We start from the raw sequence: 20,728 nt of genomic DNA, 5'->3' as shown, positions 1-20,728 counted from the left end.
AAAAAACACCTTTCAAATACAAATAAAAATACAAATCAACATTTTTGGAATGCATTTACAAATATATGTAAAAAATAAATGTTAAAATGACTTTTTATATATGTAAAAAAAAATTGGAAGAAATATATTTAAAATATATATATTTTTAAAAATATATATTTTTTAAATATTCTTCTTCTTATTATAGAGTATTTATATGGCGGCAGAAGGTTCGCTCAGCTGTACATTATAGGGGGGACAGGACATGAGACAAGACAGTAACAATACAACACGACGGGTTCTGCAGATATTTTTAACATCTAAAAAAGTAATTTTGACTCGTATTTGTAGCTGCGTTCCAACAATGGAGATTTGTATCTTTACAGACATTCATTATATTTGAAATGTATTTTTAAAAATTATTTTTCATATATTTTGTAATAAAAACGCACTTCAACATACAGTATATATATTTATTGATTGAAATATGTTTTGAAATGTATTGAATACGGCCAAAATTGTAGCACTTCAAATATATTTTTCTTCCATGTGGGTAAGTCCAGAGCAGGACGAAACCTGTCCGGTCGGGGTCCTACCCACACGGAAGGAAAATATATTTCAAATACGGTATATTTTAAAAGTATTCTTCCCAAATATATTGACATATATTTGAAATGCTACAATTTTGGCCGTATTCAGTATATTTCAAAATATATTTCAACAAATATACATATACTGTATGTTGAAATGCGTTTTTATTACAAAATATATGAAAATAAAATGTAAAAATACATTTCAAATACAAATAAAAATACAAATCTACATTTTTGGAATGCATTTACAAATATATGTAAAAAATAAATGTTAAAATGACTTTTTAGATATGTAAAAAAAAATCTGAAGAAATATATTTAAAATATATATATTTTTAAAAATATATATTTTTTAAATATTCTTCTTCTTATTATAGAGTATTTATATGGCGGCAGAAGGTTCGCTCAGCTGTACATTATAGGGGGGACAGGACATGAGACAAGACAGTAACAATACAACACGACGGGTTCTGCAGATATTTTTAACATCTAAAAAAGTAATTTTGACTCGTATTTGTAGCTGCGTTCCAACAATGGAGATTTGTATCTTTACAGACATTCATTATATTTGAAATGTATTTTTAAAAATTATTTTTCATATATTTTGTAATAAAAACGCACTTCAACATACAGTATATATATTTATTGATTGAAATATGTTTTGAAATGTATTGAATACGGCCAAAATTGTAGCACTTCAAATATATTTTTCTTCCATGTGGGTAAGTCCAGAGCAGGACGAAACCTGTCCGGTCGGGGTCCTACCCACACGGAAGGAAAATATATTTCAAATACGGTATATTTTAAAAGTATTCTTCCCAAATATATTGACATATATTTGAAATGCTACAATTTTGGCCGTATTCAGTATATTTCAAAATATATTTCAACAACTATACATATACTGTATGTTGAAATGCGTTTTTATTACAAAATATATGAAAATAAAATGTAAAAATACATTTCAAATACAAATAAAAATACAAATCAACATTTTTGGAATGCATTTACAAATATATGTAAAAAATAAATGTTAAAATGACTTTTTATATATGTAAAAAAAAATTGGAAGAAATATATTTAAAATATATATATTTTTAAAAATATATATTTTTTAAATATTCTTCTTCTTATTATAGAGTATTTATATGGCGGCAGAAGGTTCGCTCAGCTGTACATTATAGGGGGGACAGGACATGAGACAAGACAGTAACAATACAACACGACGGGTTCTGCAGATATTTTTAACATCTAAAAAAGTAATTTTGACTCGTATTTGTAGCTGCGTTCCAACAATGGAGATTTGTATCTTTACAGACATTCATTATATTTGAAATGTATTTTTAAAAATTATTTTTCATATATTTTGTAATAAAAACGCACTTCAACATACAGTATATATATTTATTGATTGAAATATGTTTTGAAATGTATTGAATACGGCCAAAATTGTAGCACTTCAAATATATTTTTCTTCCATGTGGGTAAGTCCAGAGCAGGACGAAACCTGTCCGGTCGGGGTCCTACCCACACGGAAGGAAAATATATTTCAAATACGGTATATTTTAAAAGTATTCTTCCCAAATATATTGACATATATTTGAAATGCTACAATTTTGGCCGTATTCAGTATATTTCAAAATATATTTCAACAAATATACATATACTGTATGTTGAAATGCGTTTTTATTACAAAATATATGAAAATAAAATGTAAAAATACATTTCAAATACAAATAAAAATACAAATCTACATTTTTGGAATGCATTTACAAATATATGTAAAAAATAAATGTTAAAATGACTTTTTAGATATGTAAAAAAAAATCTGAAGAAATATATTTAAAATATATATATTTTTAAAAATATATATTTTTTAAATATTCTTCTTCTTATTATAGAGTATTTATATGGCGGCAGAAGGTTCGCTCAGCTGTACATGATATTGGGGGACAGGACATGAGACAAGACAGTAACAATACAACACGGGGGGTTCTTCACATATTTTTAACATCTAAAACAGTAATTTTGACTCGTATTTGTAGCTGCGTTCCAACAATGGAGATTTGTATCTTTAAAGACATTCAGGATATTTGAAATGTATTTTTAAAAATTATTTTTCATATATTTTGTAATAAAACGCACTTCAACATACAGTATATATATTTATTGATTGAAATATGTTTTGAAATTTATTGAATACGGCCAAAATTGTAGCACTTCAAATATATTTTTCTTCCATGTGGGTAACTAAACTCAAGTCCATTCCTGACTAACGGGGTTCCCTCAAAAGGTCCCCCAAACAGGCAGATCTTCTACCCGTTTAGTGTTCTGCGCAGCCGCAGGATCACACAGCAGAAAGATCGACCTGAGCTCCAGTCCACCAGTCAGCATAGATCTATGACACTCTATCCCGACGCGTTTCGTCACATAGGATGCGGTTTCCACTCCCCAGCCGGCGTTATATGTGACGAAACGCGTCGGGTGGAGCTTGTGCATCTGACGTCTACACGCTGCTCTCTAACACGAGGAAACGTACCTGTTCCCGGTATGGGAGAATACTCTGCACGCAGTGCCAGGGGCGGACTGACCATTTGGAAACTCACGCACTGCCCGAGGGCCCAGGGTCAGTTTGGGGCCCCATGAGATGCCCCTGGTACCTTCTGCATAGGCTTTTTTTAGTTTGGGCAAGGACACAGGGGCCCCATGATCCCCTATTTCCCGGGGGCCCCAGAGGTGCAGGGGGCTGTGTAATGTAAAGGGGTCCAGAGGTGCCGGGGCTGTGTAATGTAAAGGGGTCCAGAGGTGCCGGGGCTGTGTAATGTAAAGGGGTCCAGAGGTGCAGGGGCTTTGTAATGTAAAGGGGTCCAGAGGTGCAGGGGCTGTGTAATGTAAAGGGATCTAGAGGTGCAGGGGCTGTGTAATGTAAAGGGGTCTAGAGGTGCAGGGGCTGTGTAATGTAAAGGGGTCCAGAGGTGCCGGGGCTGTGTAATGTAAAGGGGTCCAGAGGTGCCAGGGCTGTGTAATGCAAATTTCTATTCAGTTGTACCTTTTTTTCTGCATTTTCTGAATACACACGGAAATTCTTTGCATCTTTTGGCGCATTTTCAGAAAACAGGAAATAAATATTGGGTGGGGGACACACCATATTTTACCCCCCCAGGTGACACCAACCCTTGTGACCCCACTGATAGTATGAGAGATGGAATTAGGGTTTAAGTATGGAGGTGGGGGGATGGTAAAACGCACAGACATAATGCGGCGCGGTGTGTGGCGTGGAGCGCAGGCAGACATCTTCAGCCCATAGACATAATATTGTCACCCCAACCAGACAGAATTGGCCAATTCGCAGATTCCGCCACGTATCGCCTACAGCCGGGTCAGGGAGGGGGAGGGGCACAGGCTCTCTTACTTTCTCCTTGAAGCTGGGTCCCGGTCGGACACTTGTTGTCCTCGCATTGGCTGCATCTTTCGTCGGCGCACTTCTTTCCGGCGACACATTTGCACGCGGCGTTCTTCGTAGGGCTGCAGTTTGATCTGTATTCAAAAATTCCTGGAAGAAGAAAACAAATAGAAGTCAGTGCCCCTCCCCCATGGTGGAAGAATGGAAGTCAGTGCCCCTCCCCCATGGTGGAAGAATGGAAGTCAGTGCCCCTCCCCCATGGTGGAAGAATGGAAGTCAGTGCTCCTCCCCCATGGTGGAAGAATGGAAGTCAGTGCCCCTCCCCCATGGTGGAAGAATGGAAGTCAGTGCTCCTCCCCCATGGTGGAAGAATGGAAGTCAGTGCTCCTCCCCCATGGTGGAAGAATGGAAGTCAGTGCTCCTCCCCCATGGAGGAAGAATGGAAGTCAGTGCCCCTCCCCCATGGTGGAAGAATGGAAGTCACAGACATGACACTTCTGCAAGTCCCTGTTTGTGGGATCAGATCTTCACTCCTACCCCCCGGGGTGGTCAGTCCCTGAGGGTGTGGTAGGGGGGTCTCCCATCAGGGACGATGCTTGGGGTCCGGCAAGGAAGCACCTCGTCTCATCCTAGCCAGATGTGGCCTAGACAGAAGTCACCACCACGGATGGCAGACACTTATAGGATCTAGAGTTGGGGGCAGGCAGTTGGGGGTAGAGAGTTGGGGGCAGGCAGTTGGGGGGAGGCAGTTAGGGGAGACAGTTTAGGGCAGGCAGTTAGAGGCAGGCAGTTAGAGGCAGAGAGTTGGGGGTAAGCAGTTAAGGGGCTGGCAGTTGGGGGCAGGCCGCTGGAGGTAGGCAGTTGGGGCAGTCGGCTGAGGGCAGGCAGTTGGGGGCTGGCAGTTGGGGGTAGGCAGTTAAGGGGCTGGCAGTTGGGGGCAGGCAGTTGGGGGCAGGCAGTTGGGGGCAGGCAGTTGGGGCAGTCAGCTGAGGACAGGCAGTGGGGGTTAGGCAGTTGGGGGCAGGCACTTAGGGGCAGGCAGTTGGGGGCAGGCAAATGGGGTTGGCAGTTGGAGGCAGGCAGTTGGGGGCAGTGAGGTTTGAGTGGAACAGAAAAAGGAAGAGGGGGGGAGAGGAGCTGAAACGTGGAGATTGTAGAAAGAGGAGCTGGCAATTGGGGTTGGCAGTTGGAGGAAGGAGTACAGATGACAGTACAGATGACAGTACAGATGACAGTACAGATGACAGTACAGATGACAGTACAGATGACAGTACAATGATGCTGCAGATGTGAAGGTCATGTACGGAATGCAGGCGTGGGGGCGACTGAAGAGGAAATCATCAACCAACTTCTTGTTTTTAATTATGGAATTTCTCTCACATTCTGGTCAATTCAGATACCTAATATTAGCGTCGGGGAAGAGAACGGCCACTTCTGTATTCCTCCCGCGGCGTTCTCCGTTCCTCCCGCGGCGTTCTCCGTTCCTCCCGCGGCGTTCTCCGTTCCTCCCGCGGCGTTCTCCGTTCCTCCCGCGGAGTGCGCCGCGCGGTTCCTTCTCTTTACAGCTGAACTCTGGGCAAGCAGCTCATTAAAGTGTTTTTTTTTTTAATATACTGAATACGGCCAAAATTGTAGCATTTCAACTATATGTCAATATATTTTTAAAATATATTTCAAATACATTTTTCTTCCATGGGGGCGATGCAGGTGCTGGGGGTGCTGGGGGCGCTGCAGGTGCTGGGGGTGCTGGTGGCGATGCAGGTGCTGGGGGGCGATGCAGGTGCTGGGGATGATGCAGGTGCTGGGGGCGCTGCAGGTGCTGGGGGTGCTGGGGGCGCTGCAGATGCTGGGGGTGCTGAGGATGCTGGGGGTGCTGCAGGTGCTGGGGGTGCTGGGGGCGCTGCAGGTGCTGGGGGTGCTGGGGGCGCTGGGGGTGCTGCAGATGCTGGGGGTGCTGAGGATGCTGGGGGTGCTGCATGTGCTGGGGGTGCTGGGGGCGCTGCAGATGCTGGGGGTGCTGAGGATGCTGGGGGTGCTGCAGGTGCTGGGGGTGCTGGGGGCGCTGGGGGTGCTGCAGATGCTGGGGGTGCTGAGGATGCTGGGGGTGCTGCATGTGCTGGGGGTGCTGGGGGGTGCTGGGGGCGCTGCAGGTGCTGGGGGCGCTCAGAAGCGATCAGGCAGCTGTGAAGCTGATCAAGAAACTCAGAACTATTGATCAGTGACCAGGCCAGCAACTGGAAGTATTGAATGGAGGAGATCCGCACGTGGGAGAAGCAATGGCCGTCTCAGGAGAGGATTCCTTTCCAAGAATATAACAAAAATGCTGACTTGTAAAGCAGAAAAACAAGAGAAGATCAGGAGCCGGTTTTGTGCGTTTATAGACTCCAGTATCTGAAGTGCCGGAAAATCCAAGAATGTTTCTATTTATAAACGGATGACTTCCTCCAATTTATCAAATGTCGGGAGTTCCTGTCCTGAATAAACACGCGGCTCCCAGTGAGGGAAAACTCCACAATGAAGTCATTAGGAGTCCATCGGTTTTAACCTGTCCCCCCCCCCCCCACCATACATCCCACAATTTCAACATCTCTGCTATGGGGCTGTAGATTCAGCAAAAACATTGTCATCATTTATTACAATGTAATCCCCAGATTGTTCTCTTTTTTTTCTTTTCCTGATATCCTCCACCCCTCCCTGCCAATCCCTGCACTGGCCTCCATTCAGTGTCCTCCACCCCTCTCTGCCAATCCCTGCACTGGCCTCCATTTAGTGTCCTCCACCCCCCTCCGCCAATCCCTGCACTGGCCTCCACTCAGTGTCCTCCACCCCTCTCTGCCAATCCCACCACTGGGCTCCACTCAGTGTCCTCCACCCCTCTCTGCCAATCCCTGCACTGGCCTCCATTCAGTGTCCTCCACCCCCCCTCTGCCAATCCCTCCACTGGCCTCCAATCAGTGTCCTCCACCCCCCTCTGCCAATCCCTCCACTGGCCTCCAATCAGTGTCCTCCACCCCCCTCTGCCAATCCCTCCACTGGCCTCCAATCAGTGTCCTCCAACCCCCTCTGCCAATCCCTCCACTGGCTTCCCATTGTCCAACGGAGGATAAAATTCAAAACATTAACAATAACATATAAAGCCATTTATAACTCCGCCCCAAATTACATCACCGATCTTGTCTCCAAATATCACCCAAACCATCCTCTCCGCTCCTCGCAAGACCTCCTACTCTCTACCTCCCTTGTCTCCTTCTCTCATGCTCATCTCCAGAGCCTCCCCCATCCTCTGGAACTCTCTACCCCAATTTATCAGACTATCGCCTACTCTGCCCACTTTTAGGCGATCTCTGGAAACCGATCTCTTCAGGGAAGCCTATCCTGCCCTCAGCTAATACTGGAATCTTCTACTGTTCCTACCAGTCCATCCCCCACAGTTACTACCTACTGTACCACTAGCCCCTCCCTCTTAGATTGTAAGCTCCCAGGACCAGGCCCTCCCTCTTAGATTGTAGACTCCCAGGATCAGCCCCTCCCTCTTAGATTGTAAGCTCCCAGGATCAGGCCCTCCCTCTTAGATTGTAAGCTCCCAGGATCAGCCCCTCCCTCTTAGATTGTAAACTCCCAGGATCAGGCCCTCCCTCTTAGATTGTAAGCACCCAGGATCAGCCCCTCCCTCTTAGATTGTAAGCTCCCAGGATCAGCCCCTCCCTCTTAGATTGTAAGCTCCCAGGATCAGCCCCTCCCTCTTAGATTGTAAGCTCCCAGGATCAGCCCCTCCCTCTTAGATTGTAAGCTCCCAGGATCAGGCCCCTCCCTCTTAGATTGTAAGCTCCCAGGATCAGCCCCTCCCTTTTAGATTTTAAGCTCCCAGGATCAGGCCTTCCCTCTTAGATTGTAAGCTCCCAGGATCAGGCCCCTCCCTCTTAGATTGTAAGCTCCCAGGATCAGCCCCTCCCTCTTAGATTGTAAGCTCCCAGGATCAGTGCCCTCCCTCTTAGATTGTAAGCTCCCAGGATCAGGGCCCTCCCTCTTAGATTGTAGACTCCCAGGATCAGCCCCTCCCTCTTAGATTGCAAGCTCCCAGGATCAGCCCCTCCCTCTTAGATTGTAAGCTCCCAGGATCAGGCCCTCCCTCTTAGATTGCAAGCTCCCAGGATCAGCCCCTCCCTCTTAGATTGTAAGCACCCAGGATCAGCCCCTCCCTCTTAGATTGTAAGCTCCCAGGATCAGCCCCTCCCTCTTAGATTGTAAACTCCCAGGATCAGCCCCTCCCTCTTAGATTGTAAACTCCCAGGATCAGCCCCTCCCTCTTAGATTGTAAGCTCCCAGGATCAGCCACTCCCTCTTAGACTTTAAGCTCCCAGGATCAGCCCCTCCCTCTTAGATTGTAAACTCCCAGGATGAGGCCCCTCCCTCTTAGATTGTAAACTCCCAGGATCAGGCCCTCCCTCCTAGATTGTAAGCTCCCAGGATCAGCCCCTCCCTCTTAGATTGTAAACTCCCAGGATCAGCCCCTCCCTCTTAGATTGTAAGCTCCCAGGATCAGGTCCTCCTATCCCTCTTGTATTGATCTGTATTGATCTGTATTGATCTGTATTGTCTCCCGTTATATTGTACAGCGCTGAGCACACTGTTGGCGCCATAAATCCTGTATAATAATAATGATGATGATATGGATTTGTTTCTACATCAGTCAGAGGTCATTGTTTTTAAATGCTATTGTATATGAAAAGTAAACATTTTAGAGATGTTTTGTTTTGGTTTCATTAGTGAAGTAAATCATTTTGTCCTGTCATGATGATTATCTCAAAACGATTCGGTAGATCTGGTATTCTTTTGCTATTTCGGAAGATTGGCTGCATTTGTGACGTCATCACGTTGCATTGATTTCCCCAATCCCAGCTGACTGTGTTTGTTGGGCGGAATCCTCCAAAAATAAGAGACTAGAGAAAAGGAGGAATAAAAAGTCCCAGGAGAGATCCTATCAAGTGTCATTTTTAGGTTTCTTTAAATATTGTAATGGATGATTTCACAAGTGAGCAGAAATTGGATCTTCACATCTGTGGGGGTGTCAGGACATCCAAGAAAGGAGATCGAGCATCCAAAAACTAGAAGGGAAATGTCTCGGGAGCTCTGCAGCTGCAGGTTGTACTCAGTGCTCAGTGGGATTTATTTCATACAATGGCGTGGAGATGGAGGAAAAGAAATGTCATCTCCAAACACGGAAAGGTTTCTTCACAGTAAGAGCTGTGAGAATGTGGAATAGACTCCCTCCAGAGTTGGGTGTGGCCGGCTCAGTGGATTGCTGGAGGAAAGTCCTGGATTCTTTCTTGGATACACAGAATATAACTGGATATAACATTTATAGGGAAAGTTGATCCAGGGAATATCCGATTGCCTCTCGGGGGGTCAGGAAGGAATTCTTTCCCCTGCAGGAGGAGATTGGATCGTGCTTTGCTGGGATTTTTAGCCTTCCTCTGGATCAACTGTGGGTGGAGGATTATAACTTTTTTTTTTTTTTTTGGTTGCACTGGATGGACTTTTGTCTTTTTTCAGCCAGACTAACTATGAATCAAATGAATGATCTGAGGTTCAACCACAAAACAAAAAGAATCTTATTAGAATAATCGCGCCACATTCGCTAGAATAAAAATGGATCCCAATCAATTCACAGTTACATAGTTAATCCAGGTGAATTCGGATCATTCGTTATGCCGTTATGTCATTTCAGAAGCTTCAAAGATTAATGAAAAGGCCCCAAACTATCGCATTCTGTCATCCGAATGAAACAAATGAATATCAATTAATTCACTGGCTTATATATTTATAATTTTGGATTCATTGAAATTCGTTACTATTGTGATTTGGAAATTCGGATACAACTGAATCTCCGAATGACACAAATGAAACAAACCGCACCTGTCTAATACATTTTATTCATTTGTCCCATTTAAAATGACACTAAAGTTGTGAATCTGCTACAAAGCATTGCAAATGACAAAGAAAAAAAGAAAAAAAAAGTGTATATATATATATATATATGTGTGTATAAACCCTCCCTGGACCCCACCGACCTGAACAGCCTCAGACCCGTCTCTCTGCTGCCACTCACTTCCAAGCTCCTTGAGCGCTTAGTCTACAATCACCTAAGCTCCCACCCAGGCGCGGACTGACAACTCATGGGGCCCCCGGGCAATAGGGGATCATGGGGCCCCTGTGTCCTTGCCCAAACTCAAAAAAGCCTATGAAAAAGGTACCAGGGGCATCTCATGGGGCCCCCTACTGACCCCGGGCCCTCGGACAGTGCCCGAGTTTCCAAATGGTCAGTCCGCCCCTGCTCCCACCTCACTGACAACAACCTCCTCGATCCCCTACAGTCCAGCTTCCGTCCCCTACACTCCACCGAAACCGCCCTCCTCAAATCACTAACGACCTGCTAACCGCCAAAGCCAATGGCCACTACTCTGTCCTCCTTCTCCTGGACCTCTCTGCGGCCTTCGATACAGTCCACCACCCCCTCCTCCTTAATAAACTACACTCCCTCGGCATCAGAGACTCCGCCCTCTCCTGGCTCTCCTCCTATCTATCCCAACGCTCCTTCAGTGTTACCTATAACACTACCACCTCCCCCTCTCTGTTGGGGTCCCCCAAGGCTCTGTCCTCGGGCCCCTTCTCTTCTCCATCTACACCTCCTCCCTTGGCCAACTCATACACTCCCACGGCTTCAACTACCACCTCTATGCCGACGACACGCAAATTTACCTCTCCGCCCCCCACCTCACCCCCTCAGTCTCCGCCCGAATCACACACCTACTGAACGACATATCAGACTGGATGTCACTCCACTTCCTCAAATTGAACCTTTCCAAAACCGAACTCCTAGTTTTCCCCCCAGCCTGCCCCCCCACCCTCTCCATCACGACCAACAATGCCACCATCTCTCCCACCCCACAAGCCAAAGTCCTCGGTGTCACCCTGGACTCAAACCTGTCCTTCCAACCCCATGTCCAATCGCTGGCAAACTCATGCAGACTCCACCTCCGCAACATCTCCAAAATACGTTCGTTCCTAACCCCAGACACTACTAAACTACTCGTTCACTCCCTTATTATCTCAGGTCTGGACTACTGCAACTCCCTCCTCACCGGCCTCCCTCATCACAGACTATCCCCGCTTCAGTCTATCCTGAACTCAGCGGCCAGACTCATCCACCTTACCAACCGCTCCGTATCTGCCACCCCCCTCTGTCATTTCCTCCACTGGCCTCCATTCAGTGTCCTCCACCCCTCTCTGTCATTCCCTCCACTGGCCTCCATTCAGTGTCCTCCACCCCTCTCTGCCAATCCCTCCACTGGCCTCCATTCAGTGTCCTCCACCCCCCTCTGTCATTCCCTCCACTGGCCTCCATTCAGTGTCCTCCACCCCCCTCTGTCATTTCCTCCACTGACCTCCACTCAGTGTCCTCCACCCCCCTCTGCCAATCCCTCCACTGGCCTCCACTCAGTGTCCTCCACCCCCCTCTGTCATTCCCTCCACTGGCCTCCATTCAGTGTCCTCCACCCCCCTCTGCCAATCCCTCCACTGGCCTCCACTCAGTGTCCTCCACCCCTCTCTGCCAATCCCTCCACTGACCTCCACTCAGTGTCCTCCACTCCTCTCTGCCAATCCCTCCACTGGCCTCCACTCAGTGTCCTCCACCCCTCTCTGTCATTCCCTCCACTGGCCTCCACTCAGTGTCCTCCACCCCTCTCTGTATTCCCTCCACTGGCTCCCGATTGCCCAACGCATTAAATTCAAACTACTAACACAGACATACAAAGCTATTCATAACTCCGCCCCAAACTACCTCACCGACCTGATACCCAAATACCACCCAACCCGTAATCTTCGCTCCTCACAAGACCTCCTACTTCCTAGCTCCCTGGTCTCCTCCTCCCACGCCTGACTGCAGGACTTCTCCAGGTCCTCCCTCATCCTCTGGAACTCCCTACCCCAATCCATCAGACTGTCACCTTCCCTCCTCACCTTTAGGCGCACCTTAAAAACCCATCTCTTCAGGGAAGCCTACCCCGCCCTCACCTAACAGCCGATCTCCTCCACTCCTCCTACCATTCCATCCCCCACAGCCACTTCCTCCTGTACCACTATCCCCTCCCTCCTAGATTGTAAGCTCCCAGGATCAGGGCCCTCGATCCCCTCGTGTATTGTATTGTTACTGTCTTGTCTCATGTTCTGTCCCCACTATAATGTAAAGCGCTGAGCAAACCTTCTGCCGCCATATAAATCCTGTATAATAATAATAATAATAAAGTAAGTATATATTTTTTAAACTTTGCACTTTTTTAATGCGACACTTTTTTATAGGAAAAAAACGATTAAACACACCAGAAGGTTTAAATATTAAAAGATAGAAAAATGGAAATTAAACAAATCAGCAGGAAAATAATAGGTAAGGAAATAAGGGGATAAAGGTGTTCATCGCGGCTGATTAGCGAAAACGAAGGATTATTATGGGGTCCCCCACCATGGGGATGGACAGGAACAAGGTGTATTTCTAGGGTTAGTCCTAGGGCTGTGTTATCTGACACTGTTGTGCACACTCTGGAATCAGTAGACAGTCAGTCATCAGTTACCATAGAAATGAACATTCAAATTGTCACGCAATTCTAATCACCACCCAATATTTAATAGAAACATAAATTGGGTCAAAAAACGAACCCCCTTCCCCCTCTCCCACCACCCCCACCCCGACCTACCTTCACACTTCTGACACCTCTTGCAGGTTGGTTCGGCAGTCGGGTATTCCGTGTAGCCGTTGGATGGGCAGGGCTTACACTCACATTTTTTAAATAAGGAATATCCTGCAGACAGGAAGACATTTAAAGGGTTAACTGCATCACACAACACTGAGGGGGACAGACAGACCCCTGTACAGAGGATGAGCCCCTCCACCCCTCACCTGGGTTACACAGGACGCAGACAGACCCCTGTACAGAGGAGGAGCCCCTCTCACCTGGGTTACACAGGACGCAGACAGACCCCTGTACAGAGGAGGAGCCCCTCTCACCTGGGTTACACAGGACGCAGACAGACCCCTGTACAGAGGATGAGCCCCTCCACCCCTCACCTGGGTTACACAGGAAGCAGACAGACCCCTGTACAGAGGATGAGCCCCTCCACCCCTCACCTGGGTTACACAGGATGCAGACAGACCCCTGTACAGAGGAGGAGCCCCCCTCACCTGGGTTACACAGGACGCAGACAGACCCCTGTACAGAGGAGGAGCCCCCCTCACCTGGGTTACACAGGATGCAGACAGACCCCTGTACAGAGGAGGAGCCCCCCTCACCTGGGTTACGCAGGACGCAGACAGACCCCTGTACAGAGGATGAGCCCCCCTCACCTGGGTTACACAGGACGCAGACAGACCCCTGTACAGAGGATGAGCCCCCCTCACCTGGGTTACACAGGACGCAGACAGACTCCTGTACAGAGGATGAGCCCCTCCACCCCTCACCTGGGTTACACAGGACGCAGGCAGACCCCTGTACAGAGGATGAGCCCCCCTCACCTGGGTTACACAGGATGCAGACAGACCCCTGTACAGAGGATGAGCCCCTCCACCCCTCACCTGGGTTACAGAGGATGCAGACAGACCCCTGTATAGAGGATGAGCCCCCCTCACCTGGTTTACTCAGGACGCAGACAGACCCCTGTGCAGAGGATGAGCCCCCCTCACCTGGGTTACACAGGACGCAGACAGACCCCTGTACAGAGGATGAGCCCCCCTCACCTGGTTTACACAGGATGCAGACAGACCCCTGTGCAGAGGATGAGCCCCCCTCACCTGGTTTACTCAGGACGCAGACAGACCCCTGTACAGAGGATGAGCCCCTCCACCCCTCACCTGGGTTACACAGGATGCAGACAGACCCCTGTATAGAGGATGAGCCCCTCTCACCTGGGCTACACAGGATGCAGACAGACCCCTGTACAGAGGATGAGCCCCCCTCACCTGGGTTACACAGGACGCAGACAGACCCCTGTACAGAGGATGAGCCCCTCCACCCCTCACCTGGGTTACAGAGGATGCAGACAGACCCCTGTATAGAGGATGAGCCCCCCTCACCTGGTTTACTCAGGACGCAGACAGACCCCTGTACAGAGGATGAGCCCCTCCACCCCTCACCTGGGTTACAGAGGATGCAGACAGACCCCTGTATAGAGGATGAGCCCCCCTCACCTGGTTTACACAGGACGCAGACAGACCCCTGTACAGAGGATGAGCCCCCTCACCTGGGTTACACAGGATGCAGACAGACCCCCGTACAGAGGATGAGCCCCTCCACCCCTCACCTGGGTTACACAGGACGCAGACAGACCCCTGTATAGAGGATGAGCCCCTCTCACCTGGGTTACACAGGACGCAGACAGACCCCTGTACAGAGGATGAGCCCCTCCACCCCTCACCTGGGTTACACAGGACGCAGACAGACCCCTGTACAGAGGATGAGCCCCCCTCACCTGGGTTACACAGGACGCAGACAGACCCCTGTACAGAGGATGAGCCCCTCCACCCCTCACCTGGGTTACACAGGATGCAGACAGACTCCTGTACAGAGGATGAGCCCCTCCACCCCTCACCTGGGTTACACAGGACGCAGACAGACCCCTGTACAGAGGATGAGCCCCCCTCACCTGGGTTACACAGGACGCAGACAGACCCCTGTACAGAGGATGAGCCCCTCCACCCCTCACCTGGGTTACACAGGACGCAGACAGACCCCTGTACAGAGGATGAGCCCCCCTCACCTGGGTTACACAGGACGCAGACAGACCCCTGTACAGAGGATGAGCCCCTCCACCCCTCACCTGGGTTACACAGGACGCAGACAGACCCCTGTACAGAGGATGAGCCCCTCCACCCCTCACCTGGGTTACACAGGATGCAGGCAGACCCCTGTACAGAGGAGAAGCCCCCTCACCTGGTTTGCACAAGACGCAGCAGCCATTGTGCCGAGTGTGACATCCGTCTCCCTGAACTCCTCTATCGCACAGATGACTCCATAGGATGCAGAGGAGCACAGACAGTCCACGCCACAACATCTTCATCGTCTCTGATGATCTCTCCTCACTCCTGATGTGATTCACCTACAGAGGAGACAATATAAATATGAAAGGTCTCATGATTCTTCTTAGAGGTAAAACATCTTCGCTGCCCAATTGTTGTCCTTCCTTAGCGGAGATAATCCGTTGTAAAGCCTGTAATTATGATGTGCAAGCCGAGAGATTTGTGGAGAGAAGACGGATTGGCACTTTCATGGATATAACTGGAAAACACCCTCAGATCTGAAATCTGGATTCGTGGAAGAGACTCGGGGCTGGAATTCCAGAGAATTTCAAAGAGAGACACTTAATATTGCCTATTGATGAGAACGAGGGGAGAGTCAACCGGTACAATTCAATCTATGAATGGATGAAAGAGAGAAGATTTAATAAAGGTTCAAAAAGACTATATCACCAATGTGGGTCCATCAATCTACTGAGGGAGGGTCAACATGGGCCCATCGATATACTGTGAGAGGGTCAACATGGGCCCATCGATATACTGTGAGAGGGTCAACATGGGACCGTCAACATACTGAGGGAGGGTCAACATGAGCCCATCAATATACTGTGAGAGGATCAACATGGGCCCATCAATATAATGAGGGAGGGTCAACATGAGCCCATCAATATAATGAGAGAGGGTCAACATGAGCCCATCAATATACTGTGAGAGGGTCAACATGGGCCAATCAATATACTGAGGGAGGGTCAACATGGGCCCATCAATATACTGTGAGAGGGTCAACATGGGCCAATCAATATACTGAGGGAGGGTCAACATGGGCCCATCAATATACTGTGAGAGGGTCAACATGAGCCCATCAATATAATGAGAGAGGATCAACATGGGCCCATCAATATAATGAGGGAGGGTCAACATGAGCCCATCAATATAATGAGAGAGGGTCAACATGAGCCCATCAATATAATGAGAGAGGATCAACATGGGCCCATCAATATAATGAGGGAGGGTCAACATGGGCCCATTAATATACTGTGAGAAGGTCAACATGGGCCCATCAATATACTGAGGGAGGGTCAAAATGGGCCCATCAATATACTGACGGAGGGTCAACATGGGTCCATCAATATACTATGAGAGGGTCAACATGGGCCCATCAATATACTGTGAGAGGGTCAACATAAGCCCATCAATATACTGAGAGAAGGTCAACATGGGTCCATCAATATAATGAGGGAGAGTCAACATGGGTCCATCAATATACTGAGGGAGGATCAACATGGGCTCATCAACATACTGAGAGAAGGTCAACATGGGTCCATCAATATACTGAGGGAGGGTCAACATGGGTCCATCAATATACTGAGGGAGAGTCAACATGGGTCCATCAATATGCTGAGGGAGGGTCAACATGGGTCCATCAATATACTGAGGGAGGGTCAACACGGGTCCATCAATATACTGTTAGAGGGTCAACATGGGTCCATCAATATAATGAGGGCGGGTCAACATGGGTCCATCAGTATACTGAGGGAGGGTCAACATGAGCCCATCAATATACTGAGGGAGGGTCAACATGGGCCCATCGATATCCTGAGGGAGGATCAACATGGGCCCATCAATATACTGTGAGAGGGTCAACGTGGGCCCATAAACATACTGAGGGAGGGTCAACATGGGCCCATCAATATACTGTGAGAGGGTCAACATGGGCCCATCAATATACTGTGAGAGGGTCAACATGGGCCCATCAATATACTGTGAGAGGGTCAACATGGGCCCATCAATATACTGAGGGAGGGTCAACATGGGCCCATCAATATACTGAGGGAGGGTCAACATGGGTCCATCAATATACTGAGGGAGGGTCGACATGGGCCCATCAATATACTGAGGGAGGGTCAACATGAGCCCATCAATATACTGAGGGAGGGTCTAGGAACCTTTTTTGGACCCTATATAAACAGGCAATGGCCCGGGGTATAACCATTTATACTGAGTCCTCCCTGCCTGCAGGAAAGCGCGGCTATATAAGTACCGGTGAGAAGTACATAAATATAAATATTTTACTACATCTGAGGCTTTATAAATCACAATTAGGATCTGTGTATAAATAGTCAATGAGCTTGTCAGCAGAAGAGAACTGTCAAAAGACCTGCGTACCAAGGTAATGGAACTATATAAAATGATTTCCAAAGCCTTGAATATGCCAGTCAGTGCTGTTCAATCACCTATTAAGAAGTGGAGAATTTGGGGATCTCTGGATATCAAGCCAAAGTCAGGTAGACCAATAAAAGATGGCAGCCACAACTACCAGAAGAATTGTTTGGGATACAAAGAAAACCCCCCCACAGGTGACCTCAGGAGAAATCCAGGCTGCTCTGGAAAAATACGATGTTTCAGAGAGCACAATACAATAATCCTTGAACAAAAATGAGCTGCATGGTGGAGTTGCCAGAGAGCAGCTATTACTGGTCTAACGCCACAAAAAAGCCCGGTTACGAAATGCCTAACAACACCTTGACACGCCTCGCCGGGCTTTTTTGTGACATTGGCGTAGTAAAGGCTTCACGCCAGAATCCCAGTGATTGGTGAAATAAATGGTCCGGTGACAAAGTCATGACCAATAAAGATCCTGGAAGGACCAATACATCCACATGATTCATAATACAGAAGGATCACTTCTATTAAGTATCAATATGGAATGTAACAATGTATCTACTTTTGTATCATTTTGTGTGTGTGTGGGGGGGGGGGGGGTACATGAATCTGCTACAGTCATCATTCTGATATATTTTCCCAGGAAAAGGAAAGAGACGTCCAGCCTGGGAATCGTCCCGATAAGAAGAGGTGACTACAGGTGAAGGTTGGGGAGGTGGGGGAGGGAGCTGACAGGAAATTACAATTTATAACAAAGGCAAGAAATGTTTCCTCTGGGAAATCCCGAGCGACTGTAAAGTGACTGATGTTTGCAGCGTGACCCGCGCTCCTTGCAGCACGCGGCCATTATAATCGCAGGGCAATCGCAGCGACCGCGAGGGATGGCGACAAATACCAAACCAGTCACCGGCACCCCAGTTCAGGGACCGGCCTCCGGCCATACACAGAGATGAAGCAAATCCTCCCACATAAGTTGTACCTGTGTATCTGTTTACAAAAAAAAATGATAAAGAAAACAAAAACAAAAAAATAAACAAACAACCCCCCCCCCCACACCCAAAAAAAAAAAGGGCAGACTTGATGCACCACTCGGTCTTTTTCTACCATTACTTTTCTATGTTTCTCTCTACGTCAGTTTAAAGTGCAGAATTTATACAGCTTGTCTGAGCTTTCAGAAAGCAGGGGGCGAAGAGCTGAAATGAAACTCTGCAGAGCTCAGTGACAGCTGACTGAAGGGAAGGGACTGGAGGGAAGGGACCCCCCCCCCACCTTTCACACAGCACAGGAACAGAGCTGAGATTGTCAATCACTGGTTGTGAGCTGGAGATCCCTCTCGTGTCACCATTTATCTCTTGGTGTCAGGAAAACCTGTAAGAAGTGAGAGCTGATAGCAGAGGAGGGAGGCAGCAGACAGAAATGACACTCAGTGCTCTGGACTGAGACGAGCACACACTATAGAGGGATGTGCTTTGTTTATATTTCATGTCTGAGGTTTACAACCACTTTACATCCAGGGGCAGACTGACAACTCATGGGGCCCCCCGGGCAATAGGGGATCATGGGGCCCCTGTGTCCTTGCGGGGGTCCTTCTATCCGGTGTGGGGATTGCACCCTACTATGGGACATCGGTTACCTGGGGTCCTTCTATCCGGTGTGGGGATTGCACCCTACTATGGGACGTCGGTTACCTGGGGTCCCTCCTATCCGGTGTGGGGATTGCACCCTACTATGGGACGTCGGTTACCTGGGGTCCCTCCTATCCGGTGTGGGGATTGCACCCTACTATGGGACGTCGGTTACCTGGGGTCCTTCTATCCGGTGTGGGGATTGCACCCTACTATGGGACATCGGTTACCTGGGGTCCTTCTATCCGGTGTGGGGATTGCACCCTACTATGGGACATCGGTTACCTGGGGTCCATCCTATCCGGTGTGGGGATTGCACCCTACTATGGGACATCGGTTACCTGGGGTCCATCCTATCCAGTGTGGGGATTGCACCCTACTATGGGACATCGGTTACCTGGGGTCCTTCTATCCGGTGTGGGGATTGCACCCTACTATGGGACATCGGTTACCTGGGGTCCCTCCTATCCGGTGTGGGGATTGCACCCTACTATAGGACGTCGGTTACCTGGGGTCCTTCTATCCGGTGTGGGGATTGCACCCTACTATGGGACATCGGTTACCTGGGGTCCCTCCTATCCGGTGTGGGGATTGCACTCTACTATGGGACATCGGTTACCTGGGGTCCATCCTATCCGGTGTGGGGATTGCACCCTACTATGGGACGTCGGTTACCTGGGGTCCATCCTATCCAGTGTGGGGATTGCACCCTACTATGGGACATCGGTTACCTGGGGTCCATCCTATCCAGTGTGGGGATTGCACCCTACTATGGGACATCGGTTACCTGGGGTCCTTCTATCCGGTGTGGGGATTGCACCCTACTATGGGACATCGGTTACCTGGGGTCCCTCCTATCCGGTGTGGGGATTGCACCCTACTATAGGACGTCGGTTACCTGGGGTCCTTCTATCCGGTGTGGGGATTGCACCCTACTATGGGACATCGGTTACCTGGGGTCCCTCCTATCCGGTGTGGGGATTGCACTCTACTATGGGACATCGGTTACCTGGGGTCCATCCTATCCGGTGTGGGGATTGCACCCTACTATGGGACATCGGTTACCTGGGGTCCATCCTATCCGGTGTGGGGATTGCACCCTACTATGGGACGTCGGTTACCTGGGGTCCATCCTATCCGGTGTGGGGATTGCACCCTACTATGGGACGTCGGTTACCTGGGGTCCTTCTATCCGGTGTGGGGATTGCACCCTACTACGGGACGTCGGTTACCTGGGGTCCTTCTATCCGGTGTGGGGATTGCACCCTACTATGGGACATCGGTTACCTGGGGTCCATCCTATCCGGTGTGGGGATTGCACCCTACTATGGGACGTCGGTTACCTGGGGTCCTTCTATCCGGTGTGGGGATTGCACCCTACTATGGGACGTCGGTTACCTGGGGTCCTTCTATCCGGTGTGGGGATTGCACCCTACTATGGGACGTCGGTTACCTGGGGTCCCTCCTATCCGGTGTGGGGATTGCACCTTACTATGGGACGTTGGTTACCTGGGGTCCCTCCTATCCGGTGTGGGGATTGCACCCTACTATGGGACATCAGTTACCTGGGGTCCATCCTATCCGGTGTGGGGATTGCACCCTACTATGGGACGTCGGTTACCTGGGGTCCATCCTATCCAGTGTGGGGATTGCACCCTACTATGGGACATCGGTTACCTGGGGTCCTTCTATCCGGTGTGGGGATTGCACCCTACTATGGGACATCGGTTACCTGGGGTCCTTCTATCCAGTGTGGGGATTGCACCCTACTATGGGACATGGGTCACCTGGGGTCCTTCTATCCGGTGTGGGGATTGCACCCTACTATGGGACGTCGGTTACCTGGGGTCCCTCCTATCCGGTGTGGGGATTGCACCCTACTATGGGACATCGGTTACCT

General features: G+C 48.7%; 1 protein-coding gene across 1 annotated transcript in view; it reads right to left on the bottom strand.

Moving 5' to 3' along the window:
• LOC149435115 (tumor necrosis factor receptor superfamily member 9-like) overlaps nucleotides 1-15,119 on the bottom strand; it is a 32,031-nt gene extending 16,912 nt beyond the window's left edge. Inside the window, exons 1-3 of the mRNA XM_089662997.1 lie at nucleotides 14,958-15,119; nucleotides 12,729-12,833; nucleotides 3,985-4,125 (exon numbers count right to left, since the gene is read on the bottom strand). Coding sequence (XP_089519123.1) covers nucleotides 3,985-4,125; nucleotides 12,729-12,833; nucleotides 14,958-15,084 — 373 coding nt within the window. The 5' untranslated portion in view covers nucleotides 15,085-15,119. The remainder of the gene's footprint in view (nucleotides 1-3,984; nucleotides 4,126-12,728; nucleotides 12,834-14,957) is intronic.
• Nucleotides 15,120-20,728: the final 5,609 nt, after the last annotated feature.

The sequence above is a fragment of the Staurois parvus genome, unplaced genomic scaffold, assembly GCF_062004578.1.
Source record: "Staurois parvus isolate SC_StPar_1 unplaced genomic scaffold, SC_StPar_1.0 ptg001607l, whole genome shotgun sequence".
Lineage (NCBI taxonomy): Eukaryota > Metazoa > Chordata > Amphibia > Anura > Ranidae > Staurois > Staurois parvus.
This window is presented reverse-complemented; position numbering and strand designations above follow the sequence as displayed.